Here is a 14,409-nt window from a genome sequence, read left to right on the forward strand (position 1 = left end):
CTTTCTTACATAAGCATTTGTACCCGATACATAGGTCGAGATAACTTCCTACGTACATTGGAATCCTGAGACTTCCTACGCAACGAAATGGCAGAGAGGTCAATATGGAACGAACGAAAATCGCAAGGCAGCCAGGCTACGTGAATCCAGAGCTTGCAGAGGTGACTAGACCCACACAAGTTCACCAAATATGGAATCTAATCAACTATAGATACTGAAATCCAGCGGGCCCGTACGTGGTTTAGACGCCACCACAGATATCGTAGGCCTTCGAAAACAACTACGAGAAAGGAAACTAGCCTTGACCAGCGCTCACAAGAAGGGGACTACGAACATCACTGAAAACGACATGAGGATCAAGACTCGAGATGGGAGCGAGATCCTCATTCGAATATATCAGCGAGCACAAGGTGACCAAGGCCCAGTCATGGTCATGCTGCACGGTGGAGGATGGATCCTTGGAGATCTTGACAACGAGGCCCTACTGTGCAGAAGATGGTGCGAGGAGTGTGGAGGATTGAGCATCAATGTCGAGTACAGGCTTGCTCCAGAGTATAAATTCCCCACTGCTGTTTTCGACTGTTACGATGCCGTTCTATGGGTACGTGTCTTTCTTCTCCTCTTCTCCTCTGAACCACACCGAAACTGAAGGACAATAATAGACCGCCAAACATGTCCACAATTACGGTGGTGATCTCGCGAAAGGATTCGTCATTGCAGGTGTTTCAGCAGGTGCAAATATGGCTGCGACTCTATCCCATCTCTATCGAGACGAAGGTTTCCTGCCACGACTAACAGGACTCTATCTCTCTATCCCTTCCCTCCTGGCACCTGAAGCTGTGCCACCTGAATACAAAGGCGAGTATTTGAGTCGCCAAGAAAACAAAGACGCGCCAGTTCTGAACTCAGCCGCAATCAAGTGGTTTAGGGGTAAGTGCCATGACATCTTCCAGGTCACAATGTATATACCATGACTGATTTTCTTCCGTGTCTTAGATTGTTATCAGGATGACCCTCGGTCTCCATTGATGTCTCCCTTTGTGTTTGAGACCGGACACGCCGGGCTTCCCCCGACGTACTTCCAGGTTGCGGGGATGGATCCTTTGAGAGATGAGGCACTGATCTACGAGCGAGTCTTGAGGGAAGAATGCAACGTTCCCACCCGTCTCGATCTGTACCCGGGCTTACCACATGGGTTCTGGTCATGGTGGCCAACTGCAGGATTCAGCAAGAAACAGGCTCAGGATTCTATGGCAGGTTTGAAGTGGCTCCTCATCGCCGACAGTCAATCAAAATGATATCTGTCACCTATCTCAGGGCAGTCCAGGGTCTGGCATGAGAGCTGCCGAGACCTCGGTCCTGACACTATTCCCTTTCATATGCCAAGTGGAAAATAAGAAATTGAAATAGTCGAGCGGCATTCTCGAATCAATTCTCCGCAGAACAGAGATTACGATCATCAAGACATAGAAGTACTACCCGGGGTAATGTGACCAAAGCTCCACGCGGAGGACTGGAGTGTAAGACTTTCAGGAATCCCATTCGTTGTGGAGATTTCGGGCGAGGAGTAGTAGTGCATCAGGAGGCTGTTCGGAAGTGGACCGAGGACTACTTATTCCCGTACTGTACGATTTACTGTACTGCAGCGACACGGAAACTATCTGCACTCCGCAATGAACGAATGCTTGGTGTGCGGAGGTTTTTGTATCCACTTTACCCGCAGACCCACCTGCCATATTCGGAAGCCGATACCCGACGAGGCATTACCACTGCGAGGTCAGTAACAACCACCGTGAGATGAACACTACCAGAGACTGCCTGTTCATGCCTTGTCTCCCGAACGTCTATCACTTGTTCGGGATTCTCGAGACTAAAGTTTCTGGACCGAATCAAACCTTGGCCTTCTCAAGTGGGAGTAGCTCGGGAGCACAGAGCTAGATTGGTGAAGACTGTTTCGAAGGAATTTGGAGTGTATCAACTTCTCGTATTATTCACCAGATCAGCAGGAGGCATTGGTACGATGCAATAACAAACAAAGACAGTGCTGCAGAGCGACAACTTGAAAGACCGGGTCCGGTACAGCATCAACTGCGCGCGCCCATCTACAACATCCAAAAGAAAAGGATAATGTTACAGCAGAAAGAGTCCCCTCGACGGGCGTCCATCATCAGAGGTCCTCGTACGCCTGGCTTGTTGGACTGGACCTTCAATGATGTGCTCAGAGAACAATCGAAGCGTCGGCCACGAGACACCGCCATTTTGTGTCCGCACCAAAACCGCAGGGTCACTTACCATGAGCTCCAACAACGTTCGAGGACGCTGGCTGCGGTGATGCTCGCAAATGGGGTCGTTCAGGGAGACCGGGTCGCAGTCTTTCTTGGAAACCGTTCAGAGTATATCGAGGTAATTTCTTGGTCTCTCCCATACACGTTGCCGCGGTAAAACTGACTGTCCCCCATGGAGATCTTTTTCGCCTGCGCCAAACTCGGTGCCTATGCGACCTTGATCAATTATGCAGCTTCTGCATCCGAGTTAAACGCGGCGCTGTTATCAACAAGTCCTAAGATGTTATTCACAACCTTGACCACGTCACGATATGACTATATCTCCATGTTGAATGGCTTAACGGACAGGTTTTCGAGTTTGGAACACATCATCATCCTGGAAGATATATCGGGGACTCCGTACCACACTTCTGAAAGAGGATTCTTAAGTTATCAAGAACTTTTCCATTCCAGCACTAGCACTGCAACAGACATGGACAAGATTGAAAGGAATGTCAAGTGCGCAAGCATTCTGAACTTACAGTTCACGTCTGGAAGCACAGGATCGCCAAAAGCTGCAGCTCTCACCCACCACGGCATGGTCAACAGCGCGAGATTCATCGGCATACAGATGAATCTCAAACCTACGGACAGGATCGTCATCCCTGTCCCGTTGTTTCACGCTTTTGGGTTGATTATAGGTTAGTACAGCTGCCTATACTCCTTTTTTTTGTCATATCGAATTTGATCTTGAACAACTCGAGAAACTTCTGCTGACCATCTAGGTGTCTGTACCGCCTTCGTCCATGGAGCAAGCGCTGTATTACCGTCGGAGTATTTCGATGCAGGCGCTACACTGTCGGCCGTTGATAGATTCCAATGTACCGGTCTATACGGTGTTACCACCATGTTTGTCGATGAAATGTCACATCCACTCTTTACATCCACCAAGCGCACTTCTCTCCGGTAAAAATTTCCCCCCAACCCATGCACATGGTGATTCAGTCCCTCAACGAAGAAAAACTAACACAAGAAAGATTTGGCATAATGGCAGGCTCTGCGATGCATGAAGAATTGCTGAACCGGGTCATGACGTCCTTCCCCATCCCGGAGCTATACACAAACTGGGGAATGACCGAGCTATCGTCCATCGCCACGATGACGGTGACCGATGACTCCATGGAGAAAATGCTCAAGACTGCTGGGAAGCTATTGCCCCATTTCGAGGCCAAGATTGTCGAACCCAATACCGGCCGGACGCTCCCTTGGGGCCAACGCGGTGAAATCGTGGTCAGTGGCTTTGGAGTCATGCACTCTTACTATGGCAACGAGATTCAAACCCGCAACACAATCCGCACACACCCTGAGGATCTTCTCCCTGGCCAGTTGGGACTCGACGACAACGGTTGCCCGAGAAGGTGGATGCACACTGGGGACGAAGGTTATCTCGATGACGACGGCTACTTTGTCATCACGGGTCGCATCAAGGACCTCATCATCAGGGGTGGTGAGAACATCTCGCCAATGGAGATCGAGGCGAGGCTTTACGAGCACCCTTTGGTCAAGCAAGCCGTGGTTTTTGGGGTGCCCAGTGGTAGATACGGCGAGGAGGTGGCGGCCATGTTGGAGCTGGAGGACAAGTGCGTCGAGCGACCATCGGACAAGGAAATAAAGTCTTGGGTCAGGGAGTCTCTGTCACGATACAAGGTACCGGTGCACATTTGGTGGCTGGGCGACAAAGGACTAGGAATACCGACGGAGTGGCCCAAGACGACAAACGGAAAGTTGAGAAAGGCAGATATTCGGGCCATTGGCGAAGGTGAGTAAAATTGTTGTCGTGACTACAAGCGAGGATAATTTTGCACTAACACTTCCAAAGCTTTATTGAGGTCCTGTGTTGCTGAGAAACAGCTTGTACCGTCACTCTGAACTTGTATCCAGTTGAGCAGTCGTGTCGAGTGTAGGATAAACGGTGTACGTTGGGAACTGGGGACACAAGAAACTCAGAGGATTCAGGGCATGGTGGGTTTAGATGCCCAGGAAATCAAAGCTGTCTAGTTGAGGTTGACTCAGCCATCCTTCGGAAAGGAAGTCGAGGATTGAGTTTTGAGAATCAGGTGGTGGTGGGAACGTCATGTCGTAGACAGGGTTGTTGTGAGTATTAGACCTAGACTCTCGAGTGCCCTGTTGGCGCAGATCTGAAATGAGTTGTTCCGTATCGGCCGCACCCATGTATTCAGAAGAGACAGGATGCTTGAATGGCGCAATAGATGTCAGGGTTGATAGACAGCGTCTTGCCGATGGACGGCATACGCTGTATTGAGTTAGCAAGCCAAGTGCGTCTTCCATGCTATGATTCAGAGCCAGCGGCTCGAGTGTAGCGACCACATCTTGCTTGTGCATCGCTACGGCAATTGTCGTCGCGGCAGTATAAATATCTGAAGAAGAGGATATTTGGTTAGGACATGATGAGACAAAAGTCAGACTTTCAAGATCCCCACGTACACAATATGTTCATCCACCACGGAGTAAGCATGGTACTTTCGGCGTGACCATTGATTTGCGCTTTGCATAGTCCCACCATTTCTTGAGCATTTTTGAGACACGACGAAGTAATGTACAAAAGGGTCGACTGTTTGAGGCCCAGTGAAGTTGTTGTCCGAGAAGAATCATGATCCGCCAAAATGAGCTCGGCGAGACCAGGACGGTAGAGCATGATGCATACTTGTAGATATCTGTAGACAGAGGATCAGTCCCGGTTCGAAATCCTACAATTGCCGGCTTCAATGATGTCAACATTACCGTTGTCTCAGAGTTTGAGCTTGACACAAGAAATATGGACCTCCCTGTGTTGTTGGTGATGTATTGGAGATTTTCAGATGGCGAGGTAGGTTGTCCTCCCACCGTGCAAGTTTCTCTTCCATCGAAGTCACCGTAGATACGAATGAATCCGGAGCGATGGTCCTCATTTGGGGCTTGGCCTCTGGTACGTATACTTTCAATAGTATCTCGTGGAGAACATCAAACAGTTCGCTTGAAGCCTTGAAAAACGTATGTGCTGTGTATCGATCGGCACGAATGCCATCAGTGACTCGAGAACCACTTCCCGAGTCCACATCGTCGTCCAATTTGATATATGAGGTTGCGTTGAGACTCACGATCGGCGCCTGACCAAGGCACATTGCGACCGCTCTCGAAGACCGTCAGCATCCGACCCTAAAAATCATGTCTTGGAGGCTTACCTATCTATCAATACACAACAATGCCACACACGTTTCGACAGTGAACGTTCCAAGTCATCTTGAAGTCCGTCCAAGATCGAAACACGGTTCAGTCCGAGGCACTCCGCAATGCGAGCACTCAGACTGACCATGAGCCAGCACTGCTGAGGGCGATCGGTACTCAAAAGGAACTGGGCACATATGAGTGTTGTCTGGAGTTGAGCAAAAGACCATCCGTCGAGAATGTTGATCGAAAGAAGATTTCGTGCTCTGGTAAAGTAAGGAGCGGCTGGATCATCGTCTGAGGAATCAGGTGGTTGATGACTCTGCGTTGCAAGGGCAAACATGAAGTTCAATAGGCAATGGAGAGTACGCTGATCTGTCGTGCTATCCGTCCCGAGGTAGATCGTTTCCACATCAGACATGAACCTGGGCAAATCGAGGAGTGGATACATCGGATAGTGGTATTTCCGATAGATGTCTAATAGTCTGTGCAGTTCTTTCCTAGAGGGCAGCAGGAAGTCTTCCCCGGAGGCTTTGTAAGAAGCCGATGAATTTGGCATTCCAAGGGTTGCCAGCGTAGCTGCATTTTGCTGCTTACTAGGTGGCCTGCTATTGGACCCTTGTTGGCGTAGAGTCGTATCGGCGCCAGGTAAGAGTGTCTGTAAGAAACCTCCAGAGCTCGAGAGTCCAAGTTCTCCTTGTTGAAGGCGGCCCACATTGGGCGAGTTTGATATGGAATGAATGCTACGTGGAGATGGGCTGTAACGGGTTGATGAGGTAGCATGGTTCGGAAGTAGTGCCGTTGAGGACGTATTGTCACAAACTATGGTATTTCCATTCCAATCAAACGACTGACGGGTAGCCAGAGGCGTTGGTGAGGTCTGATTTTGATTCTGCGAATAGTGAGGTCCATCATTAGACTGTCCACGGTCCAGACGGCCCGTTGTTGTCTCTCGGGCCTCCTGGACTCGAACAACTGTCGTCGCGATGTATTCACAAGTGCTGGTTTCTTTCCTTGAAACGCATGTTACACAAACTAGGAAGAAATGGTGTTAGCAGTTCTCTGGCAGCATGCTGTGGCAAACCATACAAGGGTGCTCTCCGCCACAGCGTACTTTGCGTGCTCGACAATTGCTACAGGCGAGAGCAGTCTTCTGACGCTTTGTGGGGCGGCTACCATCCGCTTGAAATGGCATAGCAGGAGCCATAGTAGGCATGAAATTTATATGCTTGCCCCATGAATTCTAAAGAAGAAGAAGTTGTCTGTAGACATTCGTCGTTGCTACAACCCCGCATTGTACCGTAGTAATGGCAATGAATGTACGAGTACGAATACGAGTACGACAAGAGAAAGTCGGTGCTTGTCATGATGACTAAGATTGGAGCTTCACCGTGCCGTGGAGTCTCACAGCAACCTCGACTACTGTAGTCCTCGCCACCGGAGTCCATTCCTGAGACTGGGTAGCCAAAAGGATTGCACTCCTTGGCTAATAGCATCCAATAGATATACGAACGACCTCAAATATATGACAACCGCAAGGGCCAACGAGGTCTATCAACCCGGAGCCAAAGCTACTGCTCTTATATGTGTATTCCGTACAGCACACAGCTCTCGATATAGGTATTGGTAGACTAGCTGCGCACAACTGATTCGACATTCTGTGCTCTGGCGGGCTGCCCCCAACACCTCCAAGGGGAAGTAAGGTGAAGCTGAAGCCGAGGCTGACCCAGCTGAATACCTAGCCTTCGCCAATTGCGACTTCTACTTGTTTTACACTCTCAGTGCATACAATTGAATGAGTGAGTTGACTGGTATTGCTCTTGGCGAACAAAAACTCATCCCATAACCCCTTTTTGAGGGGGTTATGAGAATAGAAAACCAGGAAACCTGATTTTTAAAGCTGCAACCGAATGGGACTCGAACCTGGTCTCTACCTGCTCAAGCAAACTCTCTCCCTCTGTCTCCAATATTGCAAAGATCACCACTATACAATGTGCATAGCGCTTTCAAACATGATCTCGCAGTTGGAAAACAGGAAAGGAAGATGCCTTTGCTGGTTAGACCATGAAGGAGGCCCATTGGTGACAGAAATTTGAACTACATAATCCATCAAGTGAACATTTTCCGTTGGTGAATACATGGATATTGTCGCCAAGGAGTCGTGTTTGATATATGGCGTTGAGTTGTGAATGTGAAGCTAGGCATGTCGGTTGCAAAAAATGGTCAAATATTCTTTGCGGGGAACAATCCTCTCGTCGGTCAAATAAACGGAGGAACTTTGCACATTCTCGTCCAAGATATGTCTCAACGGCCGTACGGAGTACCACAGAGTACATATTAATTCACAATTTCAAGCCATGGTCGACTCTAAACTCTTAACAACTGCTTTGGCAGTCATCGACGGGTACAACAAGTGGGACATGGATGCCATTTTGGCTCCCCGGGCCAAAAACTGTACCCAAAGAGTATATCCCTTCCACGGTACTGGGTCCTTATGCAAACGAGTACTCTCTCATGATGAAAATGACGGAATCTCAGGACCAGGTGTGGGAGATTAAGGACTTTGTTGATAGTGAATACAGCTCGAGCTTCTTTGCAAGTCTCGCACAGTACATCGAACAAGGTGGACCATGTATCCGCGACAAGTGAGATCGAAGCCCAGAACTACCTCATCAGATCAGAAGTGCTTTGGAAGGAACACCTTGGTGGTCTGGCGCCTTGTCTATGATGACCGTCTACTACTGATACTTTCAGTCGATGGGGTTACTCAAGACAAGACTATACAAGTGTGTATCTTGGCCAGTGTCAACGTGGGAATCGGATACGTTGACGTCGATACTTTGTAGACCCTGATGAGGACCAACATACCTACACTGGGTCCATACCCTGGTATCTGTATTCCCAAGAAACCACGTGTGTGTCGAGATTGAATATAATTGGGAGGTGAAACATTTCGTACATTCTGTCATGTACTGTATGAAGTAATGCCAGTCGATGATCAGCCGAGACAAAATGTCGACGATCGGGCCGGGATTTTTTTCTCCAATTAAAAAGCCACGCGTTGTCACCTTTTCCCAAGCACCGCAAAAACCAACGTCGTAAACAATTGTGTGAACGTCGTACTCCGTATCACATAAAGGTACTTGAATATCCTCGGATTCTCTCAGCAACCATATCTCCCAGCACCGGTCCAAGCTTGCTCGAGATTTGAACACATCATGGTCTCGTCCTTGGTCGCCGTTGTTGCGACAGCTCTCGCCCTGGGCACATCCGCCGCTCCCGTACCCGCGTCGGGCACGGCGGAAGGCTTGGACATCTCGACTACACTCCAGAACATCCTCTCCAATACCCATAACAGTGATGCATACACATATCCGACAGACCTGACGAGAGGGATTGTTCCGGTAAGTACACCCCCATGATTTTTTCAAAGTCTCGCAATCCCGCCCACTTTGCGTCGTCTGACCTGGGACCATGGCATTGCCAACCACAGAAACCAATCCACTCGCACAACGACTACTGGCGGGACGTTCCATTCTACACGGCCCTGTCAGTAGGGTGCATCTCGACCGAGGCCGACGTGTGGCTGTACAACGACACTCTGTACGTCGGCCACGAGCAATCGGCACTCACGACGAGCCGGACGTTTGACAGTCTGTACGTCCAACCCATCCTGGACACGCTGCGTCGGGAGAACCCAACAACACAGTTTGTCAGCAAACCGACCAAGAACGGAGTCTTCGACACGTCTTCGGGGCAGACCTTGTACCTGTTTGTCGACCTCAAGACCGACGGACCCAGCACGTGGCCCGTCGTGATTAAACAGCTCCAACCGTTGCGTGATGCAGGGTACCTGACGACCTACAACGGCACCGGCGTCACCCCGGGACCCGTGACCGTGATCGGCACGGGAAACACACCTCTAAATCTCGTCCAGGGCGTCGACGACCGAGATTACTTTTTCGACGCCAACCTCGCCCTCCTAAGCACCACTCAGTCAAACATCACGCGAGAAGTGAGCCCCATCGCCTCCACTCAGTTCAGCAAGTACTTTGGCACCATCAACGGGACCACGTTCAACGACACCCAGATCGCCACGCTCAGTCAACACCTTGCCGTCGCCAACGAAAGGGGCATCCTGGGTCGGTACTGGGATACCCCCGCGTGGCCAGTCAAGACGAGAAACGCCGTGTGGTCGACCCTCATCGAGGCCGGCGTTGGACTTCTGAATGCCGACGAGTTGGACGAGGCGGCGGGATTCGGTGGTGTCAATGGATATTGGTGATTTTCGTATAGAAGTCATGGATATACAAGACGAGCGATTTGCATTGCATTGCTTTCACCAGAGAAGTAATAATAATCTTGTTTCGACAATCCGCCGGTCATATATACACTCCAACCACCCTTGTGTATGTTACCCCATACATAAGGTTCTGAAGAGTTATCTACAACTTACTCTTTTCCTTCTTGACAAAAGCACCCTTCGCACTAACATCATAATCCTTGCCCTTCTTCCAACCCATCCACTCTGCGAGCGCGCTCTCGCCACCCTCGCCGGGTTTCAAGGGCTTGCCCTTCCAAGGCGACGTGGGTGTTCTCCCGGGGCTCTCCGTCAGGCCCACAATCGGTCTATGGTCGTAGCCTGCGGATTCCATCTCGGCGTGCTCCAACACGGGTACCGCACAGGCGTCGGTCCCGTCAAAGACGGCCTCCCACTCTTGTCTTGTCTTTGTCCTGAACCGCCTGGTGAACAATTCACGCATATATGGCCACGCTCGACTGTCGGTCCTGTCGAGTCCCTTTCCGGGTACGACCTCGTCGTGAGAGAACCCCAGTCCCTTCAGCAGCTCATCGTAGAATTGTGGTTCCAGCGCTCCGATAGACATGTATTTCCCTGCGTCCTTGCACTCGTAGCACCCGTAGTACGGCGCTCCCCCGTCGAGCGTGTTTGTACCACGCTCACCGCCCCACATGCTTTCTTTTGTCAACAACCTCGGGAATGTGCCTAGGTAGCTCACGCCGTCAACCATGTTGGCCTCGACGACTTGACCACGTCCGCTTGTGGACCGGTGGATCAAAGCGAGCAAGACACCCGTGAAAGCCGCGTGCCCGCCGCCCGCGAAATCCGCGAGGATGTTGCCGGGGGGCGAAGGGGGTGCGCCCCGGGCCCCCAACATGCTCAGCATTCCCGAGGCGGCAATGTAGTTGATGTCGTGACCCGCCATGGCCGAGTACTTGCCGTCGCGGCGGAACCCGGTCAGGCGCACAACGATGAGACGAGGGTTCGCGCGGAGCAGGACCCCCTTCGGGTCGAGGCCGAGTTTCTCGAGGACTCCCGGCCGGAAAGGGTCGATCAGGACGTCGGTCGTCGGGATGAGGGAGAGGAAGACGGCGCGCGACGAAGGGTCCTTGAGGTCGAGGGCGATCGAGGCCTTGTGGGAAGTGAGGAGGTCGGTGGTCGGTGGGCCGGGGCGGTCGATGCGCAGGACAGACGCACCCCAGTCGGCGAGCAGCAAACCGCAAAAGGGGCCTGATGGAAATATCAGGAGCGTTAGTATTTCATTCCTTGTGGTGGTATTGTAGATCGAGGATCAGATCCATCAGAGGATGCCAACGTACCAGGTGCTAGACCGCCGAGTTCTAGGACACGAAGCCCCGAGAGAGGGTGTTGTTGAGACGGCATGGCTTGTTTGCTGAGTGAGGTCAAGCCCGTGTCCGATATTGTGATGTCTTTAGACTGGAGACGAGAGGATGTGATAAAGACACCAGTTGGCGTCAAGAGCCCGTGGTAGCTTCCTACATGACTTTGTTGGTGTTATGTATGGAGGTCGATATACGCGGGAGAAACTGACTGGCCGCGGTTTCGGTGAATGAGCCAAAGTGACCGAGGTTCATTCGGCCCATGGAAAAAATGCGGGGATCAGCTTTAGCTGTCCACCGTACCAGGTTCTCGTACGGAGGAGTATTTCACGAGGCTAGCGAATGTTTTTGAACTCAGGGTCCGAGTAACTGGTATGACTACTGAGTACTCGCCTCTAAGCAGGTACCTGATTTACCGCGCTGCATTGTCTGGCAATAGATCATAGATCTTAAAACAGCTTGCTAGCCACCTTCTGAAGGATACCTCTCTCCTCGGTGGGATCCTGCTCAATCACATCCACGCGTCCTGTCCAGAGATCAATATCCTGGATGGGCACGATTTGTGTCTTTTTCGCCAACTTCCAGACAAGATAGAAAGTAGTGAATATTCTAATTGACAGGATTAGTACTTGACTTCCCTTAAAACATGGGAGTTTGACGTACGGAAGCCCAATATAAGCCGATATGAAGTTACGAGTGTCCCAGTTGCCACGAGTAAAGACGGCAAAGCCATTGAAGATTAGAACCATACCAAAAAACACCACCCCTCCCCAAGCCAGGTAGGGCTGGAATGGTGACTTGAACGGGAGAGTGTCACGGTCGATGTTGTGCAAAAGGAGCGCCCGGCGGAAGCGTGTGTAGGCCAAGCAGATGGAGAACCATGTGAGTAAGTATGCGATGGACACCAGGCTCGAGAACCATTTGAACACGTCGGCGCCGCCCGACGAGACCGTCATGTATGTTAGAAGGCCAATCGACGCAGTGACACCCACACCTACCCAGTTTCCAGTGGTCAGTGTGATTGTTTCGCTTTCTAGGTTCCCATATAGGGAAATACTAACAGTAAATGGGGACACCTCTCTTGGTGCACTTGAGGAAAATCCTGGGTGCTTGACCCTGGACCGCCAGTGCATAGAGATATCGAGAGCCAGTGTACAGGTCGGCGTTTGCCGCCGACGAGGCTGACGTAACGAGCACGGCATTGATGATGTGCGGCAGGACGGGAATGCCGGCGCTTCGAATGGCGACGATCCAGGGAGACTGTGCAATGCCGGTGCCGTAGAGGAGGTTAAGGTTGTCGGAGGGGACGAGCACTCCCACCGCAAACGATCCCATACAGTAAAAGATTAGAAGACGCCAGAAGACACGACGAATTGCTTTGGGGATGTTGCGCGTCGGGTTTTTCGTCTCGCCCGCGGCCACGGCCACCTGCTCAGCGCCACCGAACGCGAAGGCGGCGTTGATCAGGGTGTTGAAGAGGCCGAGAAAGCGACCGGTCGAGCCCTTGGCGATGTACTCGTTCATGGGTCCGGGATGCTTCCAGTATCGAAAGCCGAGTCGGTCGTGAGACGGTCCGCCGCCCAAGTCGAGGCAGAGTGCCATGATCAAGAGGCCCACAATGGTGAGGATCTTGATCGTGGCAAAGAGAAACTCGGCCTCGCCATACACCCCAACCGTGATGACATTGAGAACGACGAGCGCGACTAGGATGACGGTGATCCAAGCAGCAGGCTGTTGCGTCAATCAGTCAGTCAACGTTCGCTCCGGGGGCAGGTTAATGCGCTATAAGCCACACTCACGTTGATGTCCGTCCAGAATTGTATAAGTACCACGGCCGCAGAAGTTTCGGCGCTGATGGCAATGGCACAGTTGTACCATTGATTCCACCCAATGGCGAATCCGAAAGCAGGGTCAACGAAACGAGCGCCCAGCTGGGCAACCATACCAGGTAGAGGGAGCAAGGAAGCCATTTCCCCCAGGCATTGCATCTGTGAAGCACGGGATTGTTATTAACAGTAGGGCCAAGCTGTGGTCAACACTCACCATGGCCCAGATGGCCACTGAGGTAAAGCAGTAACCTAGCCAGAGCGACAACGGACCAGATGTGGCCAAAGCACTCCCAATCCCCAAGAAGAGACCAGTGCCAATGGTGCCTCCCAACGCAATGAACTGGACATGGCGTTCTTTGAGCGATCGATGGAGTTGTCCATTCGGGTCAGAGACGGCCGCCTGATCAGCGCTGATTGTCGCTTCGAGGTCTTTTTCAGTTGCCATCTTCGAATCCATTTGGATCTTAGTAGGATGGGTCATGGTTCATTCGAATGCTGAGGAGGACGATGCCTCGCCATCATGATCACAAGCGGACTCATATACTGTAGCGGGTAAAAGGGGTTCAGAAGATGATAGTTAGCATGATGAATTGACCGATCATCTAGGACTGGATCTAGAAATTGACTTTGGGGCTGGGAAAGAGTGAGGTGAGCATACGACGTATACTCGGAGGGTCAACTATCTGATGACAGCTTCCAGTCGCCACCAAAGCCTGATAAGCGATCGGGAATTGTTGCAACACAGAATTTCCCGATCTCCGATGTGGAAAGAAGTTCACCTTCCCCACAAGGCTTGCGACCTGGTTTTAACATCTCACCACGTAGATTATCAATGAACAAGAGGCTGGTCTTCAGTCCATTGAGTTTTTGCGTGGCTCATTCAATATTGCTCGTCTGATCATCTACAAACCACAAACCCGCCAGCATGCCTCTCGTCCAAAAAGAATTCACCACCCGACCGACCCATCCTGCTATCGGCGCAGCTCCCGTTTCACCACCATGCGAGGGTCAATGGTACTCGATAGGCCCCAAGATCTGGGAGTTACTCCTAAACGGCGAGAGCAACTCAGACCAAAAGTCCGTCCTACAGTGGTACGAACCAGGGGCGGTATCGGTCACTGACGAAATCATCACGCACACGTACATCGAAGAAGTATGTTTCATTGAGGGAGGGCTCGAAGACGTCACACTGGGCCAGGGCTGGACCCAGGGAGCGTATGCGTACAGATTGCCCGGTATGAAGCATGGCCCTTACAAAGCTTCTTCTCAAGGTTGTCTACAGTTTGTCAAGCTGGTACCGGCTTCCTACATGTCGAAAGAGTGACCGGGAATCGGTCAAGTATATCATTACCTTTCCCGCGACAGAACTTGTAATACAGAAAATAAATGGTTTAGAATAGATCTATCTGTGAAGTTGTGGGGTTTTTTACCTTCAAGGCATAATAAAAGTT

General features: G+C 51.1%; 6 protein-coding genes across 6 annotated transcripts; 4 read left to right on the forward strand and 2 right to left on the reverse strand.

Moving 5' to 3' along the window:
* Positions 1-104: 104 nt before the first annotated feature.
* On the forward strand, positions 105-1,298 carry PV06_05302 (uncharacterized protein; the record flags this gene model as incomplete). The annotated part of the gene is made up of 4 exons (XM_016406292.1): positions 105-161; positions 212-601; positions 663-930; positions 997-1,298. The coding sequence occupies 4 exons, from the start codon at positions 105-107 to the stop codon at positions 1,296-1,298; spliced, it is 1,017 nt and encodes a 338-aa protein (XP_016264498.1).
* Positions 1,299-2,457: 1,159 nt separating this feature from the next.
* Positions 2,458-4,193, forward strand: PV06_05303 (uncharacterized protein; the record flags this gene model as incomplete). Its single annotated transcript, XM_016406293.1, has 4 exons — positions 2,458-2,965; positions 3,050-3,230; positions 3,302-4,083; positions 4,144-4,193. 4 exons carry the CDS (start codon positions 2,458-2,460, stop codon positions 4,191-4,193), a joined length of 1,521 nt encoding a protein of 506 aa, XP_016264499.1.
* Positions 4,194-4,292: 99 nt separating this feature from the next.
* On the reverse strand, positions 4,293-6,696 carry PV06_05304 (uncharacterized protein; the record flags this gene model as incomplete). The annotated part of the gene is made up of 5 exons (XM_016406294.1): positions 4,293-4,702; positions 4,770-4,999; positions 5,067-5,456; positions 5,507-6,524; positions 6,579-6,696. The coding sequence occupies 5 exons, from the start codon at positions 6,694-6,696 to the stop codon at positions 4,293-4,295; spliced, it is 2,166 nt and encodes a 721-aa protein (XP_016264500.1).
* Positions 6,697-8,597: 1,901 nt separating this feature from the next.
* On the forward strand, positions 8,598-9,869 carry PV06_05305 (uncharacterized protein). The gene is made up of 2 exons (XM_016406295.1): positions 8,598-8,893; positions 8,983-9,869. The coding sequence occupies exons 1-2, from the start codon at positions 8,708-8,710 to the stop codon at positions 9,772-9,774; spliced, it is 978 nt and encodes a 325-aa protein (XP_016264501.1). The 5' UTR covers positions 8,598-8,707; the 3' UTR covers positions 9,775-9,869.
* Positions 9,806-11,339, reverse strand: PV06_05306 (uncharacterized protein). Its single transcript, XM_016406296.1, has 2 exons — positions 11,109-11,339; positions 9,806-11,019 (listed from the first exon to the last, which is right to left on the reverse strand). The coding sequence occupies exons 1-2, from the start codon at positions 11,170-11,172 to the stop codon at positions 9,935-9,937; spliced, it is 1,149 nt and encodes a 382-aa protein (XP_016264502.1). The 5' UTR covers positions 11,173-11,339; the 3' UTR covers positions 9,806-9,934.
* Positions 11,340-13,788: 2,449 nt separating this feature from the next.
* Positions 13,789-14,395, forward strand: PV06_05307 (uncharacterized protein). Its single transcript, XM_016406297.1, has one exon. It carries the CDS (start codon positions 13,884-13,886, stop codon positions 14,280-14,282), a length of 399 nt encoding a protein of 132 aa, XP_016264503.1. The 5' UTR covers positions 13,789-13,883; the 3' UTR covers positions 14,283-14,395.
* Positions 14,396-14,409: the final 14 nt, after the last annotated feature.

Source organism: Exophiala oligosperma (assembly GCF_000835515.1).
Source record: "Exophiala oligosperma strain CBS 72588 unplaced genomic scaffold supercont1.4, whole genome shotgun sequence".
NCBI classification, from domain to species: Eukaryota; Fungi; Ascomycota; class Eurotiomycetes; order Chaetothyriales; family Herpotrichiellaceae; genus Exophiala; species Exophiala oligosperma.